This window comes from Haemaphysalis longicornis, unplaced genomic scaffold (assembly GCF_048455015.1).
Source record: "Haemaphysalis longicornis isolate Haplotype H1 unplaced genomic scaffold, Haemaphysalis longicornis Haplotype H1 scaffold_5, whole genome shotgun sequence".
NCBI classification, from domain to species: Eukaryota; Metazoa; Arthropoda; class Arachnida; order Ixodida; family Ixodidae; genus Haemaphysalis; species Haemaphysalis longicornis.
This window is the reverse complement of record NW_027526385.1, coordinates 27,681,070-27,696,384: the sequence shown is the minus strand read 5'-3', so window position 1 is coordinate 27,696,384 and position 15,315 is coordinate 27,681,070. Positions and strand designations below refer to the sequence as shown.

Genomic DNA, 15,315 nt, shown 5'->3' with positions numbered 1-15,315 from the left:
AAACTACAGGTGCCAGTAGTTGCTACAGAAGGAAAGGGCTCAGGCCCCTGTGTTAACCTCTTGCACAATCCCACGCCTACTCCGAACTAAAATGAAGCTACGTACAAACTCAAACCGCACGATGCGGGCTAACTAGCACTGTCAGCAATTCACCGCCCTGACAGCAAGAAAGCAATAAGGCAGCTCTTTGGCTTCAGTGCTGTGATCGGTTCTTGGGTGAGTTTCTTGTCAACGGCTGACCAGAGTGGAGGCCAAAAACCATTAACTTTATTGAACATGCTGGAAATACCAACGCACCAGACCAGTCCCCGACCGCTTTAGTGTGAGTGTTATAAATGGCCATCGAGAGGAAAAGCCGGAGTCGGTGTTCTCTGCAGCTTCGAAACCTTAACCCCAACGCGTGCTTCAGAAATAAGAGGAAAACCCCGCACAGGGCACGTTGAGAAATTGCGGTGACACTCAGTGGCGAAGTGTTTATGAATAAAGGGCGAACACAATAGTCTGTGGCTGTCAGAGCCAACTGGTAAAGTTCCGGCCGAAGGGCTGCTTGTTGGTTTATCAGGCAGCTGGCAAGCTCTGGCACCTTGCTGGGCCTTAAAACAAACTCAGTTGCACTTTGTATACCGTACCCTGCTTTATTATGTACCGTATGGTGTTATCAAACACCTTCCCCCGCTACAACTAAATGATAGGCCCTGAGGAGGGCTAGCACCGACCCGACTTTCAAGCCTCGGCCAAACATGACCCCCAACCTACCCCCCCATGCCCTTCCCCTCCCCTGAGCACTGGAAGAGAGCACTGTCCAGCTCAGACCCCGACAACCAGCTTTGGCTGGTGGAGAGAGCCCAAGAAGCTGAACAGTCTCACAGGGCCCTGGAATAAGGACTCTTCCCCAAGACTAACTGCTCCATAGGGACGTTTATTCCCCTCCTCCTCTTCTAATATAATGACACGTGCCTTTAGAAGTCGCTAACAAAGTTCGGTCGAATATCTTCTGAAGCACAGAAACATTGGCGGTCTTGACATCACAGTCACACCACTACGAACACTCAATTCAAGGTGTAATCTTCGAAACAGACCTCATCCATGAAGGCTAAACAGATCTAGAAGGAATGCACGACCAAGGGGTCACCACAGTCTGACACATTACCATCCGGTGAGGTGGAAAGGTATTCGACAATATACCTTATGTTGATATTTGACCGAACCCCCAACCAGAATTACTGCAACCTCCCTCTGCTGCCCAACACTCCCTTATATGCCTAACCCACGCCGCGGCATCAAATTTTAACGGTATAAATACGGCACTACCACCCGCCATCCCCCAACTGAAAACTGCCAATATAACCAGTTCACATGCCTTAACTGCAGCAAACTTCATCCAGTGTACTCACGATCATACAGCAAGTTCAAACAAGGAAACCAGAAAGTAACCAAGAACATCAGCCTTCCAGATGCGAAAAAAGTTCCCTACACTCTCAACTGGAAAGTACGCCGACCCAGCTCGCCAGGGGGTGGAGCGGTGTCTGGTGGCGGCAGGCACACAGTACAGCGAAGCTGACTTGGTCCCACCCCCTTCTCCCCATTGTCTGCGGAGCTACCTGAACCAGTGTCACACCTTCCAGTTGTTCTTAGCCAGCTCCATGACTCTTGAGGGTGGGGTAAGACTATGCTTTGAAGGATTCGTACCATTTCTACAATGCTGGTTTTAGCACCGGGAGACAAACCATACTTCCACATTAAAATCTCTTACCACTGAGGAAGACACCCTCCCCTGCATCAATGAAATGCTGCGATTACACACAGCCACAAAAATATTTCAGCCTGGGAATGTTGCGCTGCAAACCGGCCTGTGCCGGCCATCGATTTGGTTGTGCATTGCCGCCACACTGTGCAATAAACAAGAAGCAGTAAATAACCTGCGCCGGCAAGGAGCAAGCACTATCGACAGCGAGTTACGTAAACTGCACTAGCCACTCTAGCGTGCCTTTCACCACACATGCCAGTTATAACGCGAGACATTACACCCACAGCAACCTTATTATTTCGCTCCGAGTGCAACTGGCTGCGCTGTAAAAGCTGCCCCATCGACAGACTCCTTACACACAAAGCTTCAGATGTCAAGTACAACTTGTCGACCAGACAACAGTGGACCCCAAAATAAGCTCTGCAAAGCCTAGTGTGCGTACACTCGTCAGCCCTCCGTCTACTCATGGTACCACCTTTCCCCAAGGATTACATTTGAACCACCTAAAACCACTTCAGAGCCACGTCTGAACCAATCCTGCCATTAAGTACTACAAATTTGATCGTTAACTATACATCACTCTACAAAACCATTTAAACTCATAATATTTTTGCGGATGAAATAACCCCTCGGAGACTTACTTCCCAACAAAGAATATTTGGCTAAAACTTCCGCGAGAAAAAAACGTCTTTCGCATTCACAACTCAAGACAAATGATTGGTTGCCTCCTGAATACAGTACCATAATGAAGGATTCGCACCCTGCAGCAAAGATAGCAGCCGTCGTATGTTGTGCCGCAGTGGCGGCAGGGGAGGAGGCAGCGTCCAGCCCTGGGCGCAAGGTAGAACAAACCAAGTTTTATTTGTCTACTGTACACAAAAAGAAAAAAAAGAACGGTGCGCACTATGCTCCAACGACGGTTCAAACCGACGGGCTGCCCAGGGAGGCCCGTAGAAAAGCTTAGGAAACCTGCAAACACAGAAACAGAACGAGACGTTTGCAAAGAACGCAATGTGCAATATTAGTTGGGTTACGTGAAAAGATAATAGGGGCAGATGAAATAGGGTGTTCCACCTACTAATGGAATTGGATTGGCATTAACTACTTTACTGTCAACTGCCTTGCATGTTTTTAGTAGTAGTGCACAGGCAAAGAACTTTTAAAGATGATAGCCTTCCTTTGACAACTTGAACCTGAAAATTTTGGTCTGTCTGCGTCTGTCTCTCCTTCAATTTAGCCTTCGAGAAAATAGCTGAGGTTTATATAGGCAAAACTGCTCCAAGCCATTAAATCTAGGAACACACTTGATGCTTGTCGACCACGTACAACAAAAAGAAACCATTACACATATTTTAGGCGAAACCTGCATACACAAGTGGTATTCGCAATGTTCTTTGAATTAAAAATACATGACCACTAGACGTCTGAGATAGGAAATAACAAAGGCACATTGAAAACACCATTTCAACCAGAAAATGGGTAGCGGTGGAACCCGGACCTCACGACAATGTTCCAAATGCAGCAGTAACAAAAGGTTACAATACAAGGCCCACGAGCAGTGGAATGTGGGAAAATTGAATCGGCTTGAGCAAGCCTCCACCATGTTTATCGGGGTAGGAGCAACACAGGAGGAAAAGAGCATGGGTATTGGGCCCCCTGCCCCCAATCACCACCCCAGAGCAATGGGAGGTGGCCCTGGGCTGTTCTGGCCTGAAGTTGCAACAAATTCTTACAAACAGAGCTCCCCCGCCCCTTTCCCCAAGAGACTTGTGTGATTTGCCTGACCTCTGCATCATGCAATGTGCGCAACTCTGTTCTGTTCCCTTCGCAGCTTAAAACACCACACGCACTGAATTCGGGGCGCTTTCTTGCTTTGTTCGAAGGGGGCAGGGAAGCACAAAACAAACCCATCAAACATCGTGCAGAACTACTGAGAAGTTGTCGCGTGGTCTCACCTCTTGTGGTTTAGACCGCCCCCGCCGTCTATTTGTAGACGTCTTCTTTGTCCGCCACGTACTGTATGATGGCTGCCGGTTTCACCAGTTTCTCCGCGTCCGTGTCTGGAATCTCAAAACCTGTTTTGGATGCAAGAGGGGCGGATGAGATGTAATTAAGGAACACTCAACGCAGTCACTATTTTATAAAGGTTTTCTCCCAGTAAAAAAACACAGGCACTCATACATTCTACACTAGATAGTTCTTAGCTGGGTTTCAGTACAGTGTAACTTCACACGTTCTTGTTTGAAACGTGAAATGAAACGTTTCTTAGAGCAAATGAGCAAAGAAAATGTTAGGATGAACATGAAAATTTCATTGCTATACTAGGTGAATGAAACAGCAGCACAACGTGCAGTTTTGACCAGTAGGTAATCAACATTCAACGTCTTCATAAGCGCACCCAATGTACCATCAAACCCTGCTACAAGAAATACTGCTTTAGCAAAAATTTCACACCTTCCAACCATCACCCCAAAGAGTTCCTGCAGAAAAGCTCCCTCATCAATGAACAACTTTCCCTCCAGTCAGCAGAATTCTCATGGATGAGAAATAACTTTTGGCTTGTTTGGAAACTAAACTCGCAAAACTGTACGTTTGTAACAATGACAACATGTGCACGGAGTCATCGTAGCAGTATCGCCTCTGCTTTCTCGTGAAACAGCTCCTGATGCCGCAGCTCCACTCCTCACTGGCGCTGCTACGGAGGGTGCCATTGTCTGACAACAACGCAGCTAAGACAAACTTCTAATTGAGCCAAGCCAAGCCATACTATGTTTTCACAATTCTATACGCCACATCACTCTTGGTGTAGCGAATCTGACCATAAATGGGCAACACAAAAAGAGACCACAAAGTGCTGACTTTAATTCATGCGATAGACCACATCTCAGTCTTTCCCCCCCCCCCCCCCCCCTCTCTCTCTCTCTCTCTCTCTCTCTCTCTCTCTCTCTCACACACACACACACACACACATGCACAAAGTCTGTTTCATGAATATATTAAGTAAACATTGTGTTGTCTCTCTCCCTCTTTCATCCATGTACCACAATCTGGTCGTGTAGACACTGAACAAGGTCGCAGTGATAGCAGCGTCGACGGGCCCCTCGTTCTCTTTGTGTGTTTTGTCTTTCCGATTTCTGCGGTCTTTCTCCCCACCCCACCGTCAGAAAGACCGGAGAAATCGGACAGATCGAAGGGTGGGGGGCAGAGGTCACAGCCCTCAAATAGTTAGAACACTGCTTTGAGTGTAGACCATTTATAACGTAACCGCTTATAGTGCGGGACCGGATATAACGCGGGTCTTTGCGACCACCGGTTTGCCTCCCATAGAACTCAATGCATAAGCATACCGCTTAAGATGCGGTTGGCCGAAGCACAATACCGTTTATAGTGCGGTTTTTCGGCGGGTCTGCTGATCGACCGGCGCAGCTGAGGCATCGTTTTAGGGTAGCAAAATAATAAAGAAAGGATGAAATCGGCCATCTGACCCCTTGCGCTCCTCTAACGTAGACACCCAAAGAAAAAAAAAAAAAGGGCACTTTAAAAGGGCACTTTTTAGTTCGTGCGTACCTCATAACCCCAACTGACCTTGCTTAATGCACCTCGGAAGATAGCGACATACTTCCCATCCGCGCGCGGCAAGTTGATTTTATTAATCGTGAACCGCTTGGCTCGTTTTCGCGCACGAATCGTGCACATCGGCGTTGCGTGATTTTTTTTTTTTTTTTTGTGCTCGTATCGACAATTCCGCGCTCGCGGTGGCTTCTTCGCGTGGCAGTGGGAGGAGCCTGACGACTTGCATCAATGGGGAGACGCGTACCTAATGGCGGGAGATTCGAAGCGCTCCGAGCCAGCTAGCAGCGCCAGAGATGTTTAGGCTTACCACCGCGGTATTTTTTGATGGGCGCTTTCACAAGCAGCGTGGATGGCAGTTGATAATATATATTCCAATTTTCGCCCACATTAGTAGCTCTTTTCTTGCATGCGCATCGTCGCTTGCGCCCCGTGCGGCATTTCAGCGAGCGGTTAGAAGCGGTCGCTGGAACTTACTGGAACTGCCTGCACCGCTTCACGGCCAGTGCCGACGCCATGTTGCCGCCTCTTACCGCGCCGCCCACACCACGCCAGTTGTATCCGCGCTGGCGTGCACTGCACGTTTTCGCGATACCAAATCTACCACGCGGTTCACGCTTTAGAACGTTGTTGCAGATAAGCCACCGCTCTTTCCCTTTCCGAACATTCGAGCCGCGCGAAGCCGAAGATTTCCACCACCAGTACGTTGCGCTGATAAGCAGCCGCCTTCGGCATCGTGAACACAAGGTGGGGTAAAAAAAAAAAAAAAAAATCCCGCTGGCGTTCTTATCACGTCTTGCGGCATCTGTTCATAGACGTTAAAAACGCAGCCATGGTCTTTCGAAACAAACACAACGGAAGTTAAAGCCGCGCTCGCCGTTGTGAGACTGCGCTTTTGCCCTGCAGCAGCGGCTGATGTTAAAAATAATACGACATATAGACGGTGCCTTCGTTTTTAAGTGCTATGCGTTTGAGTGATGATAAATATAGGTTGACTTGAGATATAGGTGGCGATGTGGTTGAATTCGCGCGTCTTTTGGTTATAGTGCGGTACCGCTTATAGTGCGGATTTTTGCGGCTCCCGCGACATACGTTATAAGCGGTCTACACTGTACCACAATCTGGTCGTGTAGACACTGAACAAGGTCGCAGTGATAGCAGCGTCGACGGGCCCCTCGTTCTCTTTGTGTGTTTTGTCTTTCCGATTTCTGCGGTCTTTCTCCCCACCCCACCGTCAGAAAGACCGGAGAAATCGGAAAGATCGAAGGGGGGGGGGCAGAGGTCACAGCCCTCAAATAGTTAGAACACTGCTTTGGGGTAGGGACTGGCCGAAGAAGATAGCTAGGCGACGGAATGCACGCAAACTTCAACCCCTTGATCCGGAGCTGCGGCCGTGGTGTATTCTGGGCGCCAGGTCCCCACGATTTGTACCTCGCCAACCATGTGGCAATTCGGCATCTTTTTGGCCTGTGAGCCCACCCCAGTCAGAGATCATGCCGCAATACCCTCGTGCACTGAGGCACACTGGAATCGTAACACAGTTATCCTTTTGCTTTGTGTCATCATAGTCAGTACCTTCAACGTCTTCAATGTAAATACTTGTAAATAGACTAGTTCTTCATCATTTACCTCCCTGCATCTCGTCATCGGGTACCTCCCACCTATCCACAGCGACACCACCTAACAACCAAGTCACATAAAACGTTGCAACAAGTTTGCAGGCCAAAGAAAAACAAGGTGTTTTGGCTGCACTCACACTAACACCAAAGCTCAAAGTGCTCACCAAACTCGTCTTCAATGGCCATGATGACTTCCACACAGTCCAGGCTGTCTAGGCCCAGGTCGTAGATGAAATGCGACTCAAGCGTGAGCTGCACGAAAGAACAAGCCCAAGCGGGTGAGCACAGCTACACGCCTTCACAATGCCAAAGCTGCAAATGACTATGCAGTATCCAATACTGCACGCCAAGCACGTTTTTATTTTTTTGTTGCAGCTGTTCCAGAACTCCGCCTCATAACATATCACAACACTGCCAATGACACCACAGAATCCAATAAATAGTTAGCAATTCCAAAGGGCAGCTCTCAAAGTAATGCAACCTCTGGTGTACCGCAAGGATCAGCTTTAGCACCGCTGCTTTTTTTCTTTTTCTAATGAATGGTAGGTGCCAGCTTTTTTGTTGTGGTCATATGGTAACGACTGAATGCTTAGCAGCACCACTCAGAAGCCCGACAACCTCAGTTAGCGCTGTTTATATGACAAATCAAATCGCCACATACGGTTATAATTCGCAGTTACACCAGTGTCCTAAAGCTGTATACTCCCAACTGCCACTGCTCTTCGAAATACGGAGTTGCAAAACTCCCCGAAAAGGATCGTGTACCCAAAAGGGACTCCTTGTTTACCCCCCGTGAATTCGGTAATTATGTACGGCGCTGCCATCTGTTGGCAGGAAGCTGAGCCAGCAGACAATGCATCGCGATATTTAGTGTGTTGAATGAATAGCCTAAAATTATTCAAATAACTGAAATTGACCACTTTTTATTGCCAAGATTTATTATAAGAGAAAAAGGCTGAAGAATTTTTATTAAGCTGTTTGGCATTTTCTTCCTGTCCTGTCAGACAACAAGCATATATGCTTTCACAAACTGTTGCCAAAAAAGGGGTGTACAAGAGCGGCTCTGTCACCGGCAGAGTTTTGCAACTGGAATGTACCACCGCACCCTGGCCTACCCCTTCAATGCCTTGCAAAGTAAAAGGTTTCGGGTACAGCTGTCAGATCAGGTTGTTACCACGGTGGCAGTACTACTAGTGAAATCAGTGACTGAACTGACTGGACCACTGCTTTTCTTATGCACACAACAGCAGGTACTAATTTTACATTTGAAACCACAAAAGGACAAGCAAAAGAGGCAAGCAGCCCCTTTTCCTGCCCCTAGTTTAATTTTGATTTCTTCATTAAACACTAGCACTCGTACACAGCATTCCAGCCATCACACCTGCCTTCACCTTTATTCATGTTTCAGTCACGCATTCTTTAACCTTTTGAGGGTTTTTGCTGTATATGTATATGGCAGCGGTTTTCCGTCCTGCAAGGTCTGTGCCGTATGGGTATGGTTCCGACCCCTTGTTTGAAATTTCGCGCCATAATCACAATGCATGCTTACTGGGAGGTGCTGCCACCTCCTAGGACTTACAAGAAGCGTTTGAAATTTGCTTGTGCTACCTTCTAGCAGAGGTAAACAGAACTAGCTAGCTTCAGCGCGTCACGCGGTCTGTGTCAGTGCGCTTTCGTGGTTTCAGTTTCGCCACGTGATCGCAACAGAGGCGCGAAACTTGATTTTTATCCTTATTGGCACTCCCTTGCAGGGGCGGTAGAAGTTGATTTCTATCTATAATGGCGCTGATCTTAGCTTGCTTATCACCGTAATTTATCACTGTAAAGTAATTCGACCCCCTGGAGAAGTTTTTTTCATAAAAAGTACACCCTCAAAGGGTTGACATTGACAAACTTCGCTCGGCACAGCTGCCACATCCCATCAAAGGAAACACCTCAGTACCACCCCTGATCGTAAGAAATCTTCCTTCACACTGTTCCCGTCAGCTGCAAAATGACCACAGACTTCATCACTACCACCATCCCTAGCGCCAACAAACGCAAAGACCCGTGTGTCAGTACCTTCTCGGGGTCGATCTTGTCGTAGAGCTTGAGCACCAGCATGGTCCTGTCGCGAATGGAGTCCATGGTTAGAGGTGCCTTTTCGCTGTACGACCTCGAGGGGAGAAACTGTGTGGCCACCGGCAACTGCAACGACATTCCAGAATCCAGTGAATACTCAGCAGATTCCAAAGGGATCAATGATGCAGCGGTGTATTGCAAGGATCAGTGCTGATACCTCTGCTTTTTGCTTTATTGACCCTCTAATGCCAAACGTATTATATATGATACCCCATCTCTCAGACTTTTTTTTACTCGCACCTGGGCCATTCGACCGCCAAGGAATGTCTACTGTATCATCTTTGATACCTCTTTAGCATTTCTAAAAAAACTATAGCTCGATACCTGGCGCATTGAGTGCCAAATACCTTTTTAAAAATGGATTTCTCCATCGCAAGTGTGCCCGGCGGGTCTACACCTACTTTCAATGGTTGTACGATACACTTTTTTACCGGGTCAATAATTTATTATACACATACTTTATATGTATGTATGCATATATCTACATGTAAATGGGTGTATGCTACATCATATGCCTACGTTATATATGTGGGTGTATATATTCTTAATTTTTAATGCATTTATGATACATTATGTAATTTTAAAACCCCAGGAGAAATTTTTTTTTCACATTATTTTATTGTTTCAGTCACTAACTATAATTTAATAAAGCAGTAGAATTTATATCTATTGTTTTCATTCTTTGGGCATAACAGGGTTAATGGGATGCAAGTTCATTTCGTGACAACCGCAGACTTAACCGCCCCGCTGAAAATCCTGACAGGGGTAACCAATGCGACTTACGAACCAAATCTAACTAATCCCTGCTATGCGCAATGCATGAGGTTCATGCAAAATGTTCATGGACAATTGAACAGGAAGGGACATTTTGAAGTAATTGAACAGTGAAACAGCTAGGGAATGTAGCTACCCTATCAAACATGTTCAACATCATATATACAAGTACACTCCCCTGAAAACAGGCAGGCTAACTTGGGTGCTCTGCTGGCTCTGATGTGCCCTGCACACCAGAGCCTTCTAAGGTGTTAATAGATCATAAAATGAACATGTTCGTGGAGCCCAACACTGGTTCATTTGAAAGCAACATAATTAGTTTGCCAATCTGACTCTCAGAAAACGTGGTGCTCTCAGGTGGTGCTGCAAATCACAAATAAAACAATATGTCCGCAACACAGCTGCATAATGTGCTCTACATATTAAAGCAATATGACGATGACTCAGGCACAACGAAGAGCGCTTTACTATGTATTTGTCGCATGTTTCCCTGCAGCAAACATAACACCTAACATAATGACATTTTTGACTGATAAATCTAAAGTCATTTTCAACAAAAATGAGCGAACAGTGCTCGCTTAGTCTCCATGCTAATGCTAGCTATTGGTATACTTGACTATTAAACGGTGCAAATACCCCCCAAAAGTCCGGCAAAAGTTGAGCTGTGGGCCATACAACTGTGCTTTAATCCGTTTCCGTGTGCGTCAAGCACAAACGTACACCCATTCACCCAGTATAAAAGAATGCTAAAATCTAGGTCATAAGCATAAATTAGAACATAGCATCACCACCGTATGTTGCATGGCACGGGGTATCGACATGTATTTGTACCGTGCATTCAGGTGTACAAATTAGTAACGCAAAAGTGCGAAAAGTAACAGGCCCAACTGAACTGAATGGTAGCCTTATTTGGGCCATGGCACCATACAACACTGTGAACTGAATGGTAGCCTTATTTGGGCCATGGCATGGAATGACGGTATGAACGTAAAAAACGTAAACTTTATTGTTTCTCAGCTGGGAACTACGCAAGGAATTGCCGTTTCTGCAGGACCCATCAGCGGCGCCACTCGCAAAAAAAAGTCGTGCAACCGTGACTTTACAAACTCAACTTCTCGGAAAGGTTCGAGCTATTGTTACTCGAACACATGCACACACAGAGGTGTGCCATAGGCTAATTCTTTTTAAATGTCGCGCCGAATTCCCCGGCATGATATCCAGTTAAAAAATAATGCCTCCAACGTCCCGTAATTCACAAGCAAAAACGACCGCCCCCAGGTACGGAGTAGGAGGAGGGGCGGGGGGGTTATACACAGAAGATTCAAAACGGGCAAGCCTCCGGCTACAAGCACAAGCTTCACGACGTGAGCGGCCTCAAAGAGGGAACGCCAGCGACGGCTCTTCAAATTGCGCAACACGATAAACGCCACGATTTCAGCTTCACTTTACTGGCTTCGGAGATATCCTCCACTGGACTCGTTTGCACACAATGCCAGCTGCTACGGCGCGAAAAAAAACCTATCGCAGGACGATCAAAGTGGGCCTGTCTTTTTGCAACTTCCCGACAGTGTCGCATACTGGGAAACTTTTTCATTGGCGAAGCAGTGCCCGGCTGATATCGCAGTGCATCGACCCCGGTCCATTCAGAAAGCATGGCCGCACGAACAGGCGAAGCAGGCTGCACGGATGTGAGCTGGTAGCATCCAGTTTTTGTAGCACGAAGCGAGGAGGTTTATATATCGACACATTCCCAGCAAGGCTTTAAAAATGTTGCACTGGTTCACGCCACCTATGATAATCGCAAACACGCCGGACAACCTGCGATTGCCGTGGTCACGTCCCTAAGACAAGGTCACACAGCCGCTAGCGGAGAGCGAAACACGTTTCAAAGCTTGGAACCGAGTCCGGTACGGCGGAAAACTGCCGGCGAAGTAATAGCGCTCCAGATTTGACGCTCCCGTCAACGTTCGGCCACTTTTCCGACACGCCGTGCCCGGCTGTCCTTTCAGGAGACAGATATATTTTTTTTTTCTTCGACTCGAGCACGGGGCCGCTCTGACTCCTTAGGCCTCTGTGACGCCGGGCTTTTTACCTGAAAGTTGTGGGCGAGCAGCGCGGGCCGTGGTGCCGTCGACAGGTGTTGACACGGAGCATGGTGCTTGGCCGCCAACGATAAGTAGCGGGCACGGGCAGGCCCCGAGCTGAGAAATTTCTCGAGTTTCAGGGGGAACCTGCCTAGCCGTGTGATCGCCGCCATGTTGAACGAGCACGGAGACGCGCCAAAGGCACCGCTAGGTGGATGCAGCTAAAGTAGAGTGTACTAGAAGTTTTAGAGTGGCCCGAGCGGCGGCCTCTCCCATTGCTCCGCCGGGTCGACTTTCGCGCAGAAAATAAAACGGCATAGCGGCGGCGCTGCTGTCCTCAACCACTGAACAGCCGCCGCTTCCCGGCCCCAGCTGCGTGCGGCAAGATTTGCGCTGCTCGCTGCGGTGTTTGGCGCCTGGGCAGCTGATTTATTGATCGATTATGAAGTTTAACGCGCCGACGCTACACAGGCGATGAGGGGCGTCGTTGTGGAGGGTTAATGATTAATTTTGACCACCTGAGAATCTCTAGCCTGCGCCGAAATCTTGAACACACGGCCGTTTCTAGCTTTTCTTTTCCATCAGAAAAGCGGACACCGTGGCAGGAAATCGAATCCACGCCTTTGGGCAGCTAATTTAGAGAGTAAACGCCGTACGTTGTAATTCCGCTTGTGAAAATTTTAAACTAGTACGACCCAACATCAAGTTACCGACGCCTTCCACCTAACGATACTTTCACATTTCCTGATGCGTATTCTGAAAACGCTCTTGATATACAGCTCCCGTTAACTCAAAGCCGTAAAATTGTGTGAAAATTTTAAGATATGTGGAATGCCAAAAATTTGTGGCCAGGTCACTGAAATAGCAGCTGGTGCTCTATATAGCTTCACTGCAAATAGGTGCTTTCCTAATTAGGGAAAATAATTCGCGGGGAAAACAATTTTTAATATTTCAACTTATATGATCCTCGCCTTTTTTGCGTTCGCATCTGCATCCAAAAAAGAAGCGTTCTCAAGCTGTTCAATGCATCACATCGGTTGTTGGTCGCCAACGCTGCTTTCTATCTTGTTGTGAAGCAGACGTTGCATGTTTGGTGTTTCTTCTGTTGTAGACACTTCTGGAGGCTCCTCGTCGTCCGCATGATCAGCTCCGTTGTCCACATGTAGCTATCTCAAAACGATGTAAGCGACAGACAGCATTACGGTAACGGGGAGGTCGGTTTTGCACAGCGCGTACTTCGCGTAAATTTGCCATGCACGACCGCGTTTGGCGCGTAGTAGTGGGAGCTAAGCGTTCGAACAGGGACATTATCAGCTGCCTGTGCTAACTTTGCCTTGTGTCCTCTCTGTCAAGATTTCGAGATATCCGTGGTCCTAGGAAAAAAACGTTTCGAGAGAAATGGGGGCAATTGCGTACCGCCTATGGGAGGTAATTATGCATGGAGAGAAAAAAGTTACGATTTGACAGATATTTCGAGATTCCAAAATGCAGTTCATCTTTCACGTTCGGTATCCGGAAAGTTTTCCCCTTCACCGGTATATTAGTTGCGGCCAGCACAGTGGGACCTTCACTGCAAACTTGGTTGGGTTCTACGTCGTGGCACGGATGCATTTCTATATAAAAAGTCTAAACAAATCCTGTGTACATGCGAAGTTCTGAAAATGCGTTTGCCCCAAAATGTAAGCAAAGTATTTTTGCCCCAGGTAAATCTCTATGCTAGCGTTGTTGTACTTTTCTTTGTTGAATAGATTTTGTGTATGAATATTTGCGTTACATTTCATTTTCGTTGCCATCGAAACTGCAATAGAAATGTGTATTTCGTACCAGTTCCGTTTATTTGAACTTTGACCTTTCTTTTATAATAGACTGTGTATAGTTTCCCGCGTTATATTTTATTTTTGTCGCGATGAATATATTTGTTAATGGTCTTATCTGTGCCTTGCTTTGGTTTTATGTGCCTGTAGTTGTTCTCTCAGTATACTTGTGAATAAAATTTCTGTTTCTTTGATTCGACTTTTCTTAGCTGAATTACGCTGTTGAACTCAAGGACACGGCTTCGATTACCGGCTCCGGCAGCCGCTTTTCTGATGGAGGAAAAAAGCGGAGCCCCCTTTTGGTCGAGATTTCGGTGCAAGTAAAGATCTTCAGGTGGTCGAAAAAATTAATCTGGAGCCCTCTACTACAGCGCGGCTCATATTCTCTGCAGCGTCGGCGCGTTAAACCTCATAACCAATCAATCAATCAATCAATCAATCAATCAATCAATCAATCAATCAATCAATCAATCACTGAACCAAGGTAAAGGTGGTACGAAAAATAGAATGTTGGGAGAATAGTTGCAAAAAACAAGGTTTTGGAGACAACTGGGCTAACAGCTAAGATAATCCTTAAGTTAAAACAATTTTTCGCTTGCGTGTGTCATTTTCTGCTGGGTCAGGCGACAGCATGCATTAACACCACGCTCATCCTTAATTATTACAAGTGGACCACTGCTCACGGCTATAACAGCAGCTCACGTAAATTACACCACAATAAAAAAATTTGAAAAGCCTCATTCGAGGCCTCATATTTTTTTCATTTTTTTTGTGTGTGAACGAATTATGTCCATCCAGCAGCATAACAACGACAGGATCATAAAGCAATCATGAACTCGTTCATATTAGGTCGTTTGACGCAAAAAAGTTTTATTGGGGAATTTGTAATAGCGAAAATGTCGCTGCAATTACTTAATTTACAATCCGCTACGAATACGGCACCAAAGGATCGATAAAACCGTAATTTTGTTGTTGTCGATCGGAAAGGGCAAAATTAACGGAAAATGCGCCGCAGCCTTTATTTCTCATTTCCCTACCCACACTCCACTGCATCTACAGTATATTTAAACAGTCGGACATCCCTCGGAACAAGCTTCAAGCGCTCCGCGCGTGCAGCAGGAGCGTTTCCTGGCCGCCGACAATACGGCCGGGCGCGCGGCCGTGACCGCGGCCAGCCGCCGCTTTCAGTTGTCGTTGACTACAGCGCCGCCGCTATTTTCTGCGCGAAAGGAGCACCGCTCCGGGACGCCGGTCGGGCCACTCTAAAACTTCTAGTACACTCTAGCTAAAGAGCTGAAAGCTTGTAAACGTTCTCCATAGGTGGACTACTTTAATTCTCCTTTTTTTAGTAAAGAGGCGCTACTGTTGGAAGCATTCAATGAGATAAGTTGACGTAAAAAAATTTAAGGAAGCAGCTCCTCCTCGTTTAAGGCGCTAGCTACCCTACCTTATTTTTGTTTTGCTCGAAAGCTTTTGAAGCGTTAAGCTTTACAAAAGAATTCAATTTTTTATTGAAAAGCGCCAAAATAGTTGGCACAGAAATTTTATTTTTAGTGTAAATTGTTCGACACTAAGAAGTCACGTTG

At 46.7% G+C, this 15,315-nt stretch overlaps 1 protein-coding gene across 1 annotated transcript; it reads right to left on the bottom strand.

The window, feature by feature from the left end:
* Window positions 1–2,584: 2,584 nt before the first annotated feature.
* Window positions 2,585–12,130, bottom strand: Nd-acp (NADH dehydrogenase (ubiquinone) acyl carrier protein). The gene is made up of 5 exons (XM_077670028.1): window positions 11,924–12,130; window positions 8,998–9,123; window positions 7,101–7,188; window positions 3,703–3,822; window positions 2,585–2,716 (listed from the first exon to the last, which is right to left on the bottom strand). Exons 1-4 carry the CDS (start codon window positions 12,086–12,088, stop codon window positions 3,731–3,733), a joined length of 471 nt encoding a protein of 156 aa, XP_077526154.1. The 5' UTR covers window positions 12,089–12,130; the 3' UTR covers window positions 2,585–2,716; window positions 3,703–3,730.
* Window positions 12,131–15,315: the final 3,185 nt, after the last annotated feature.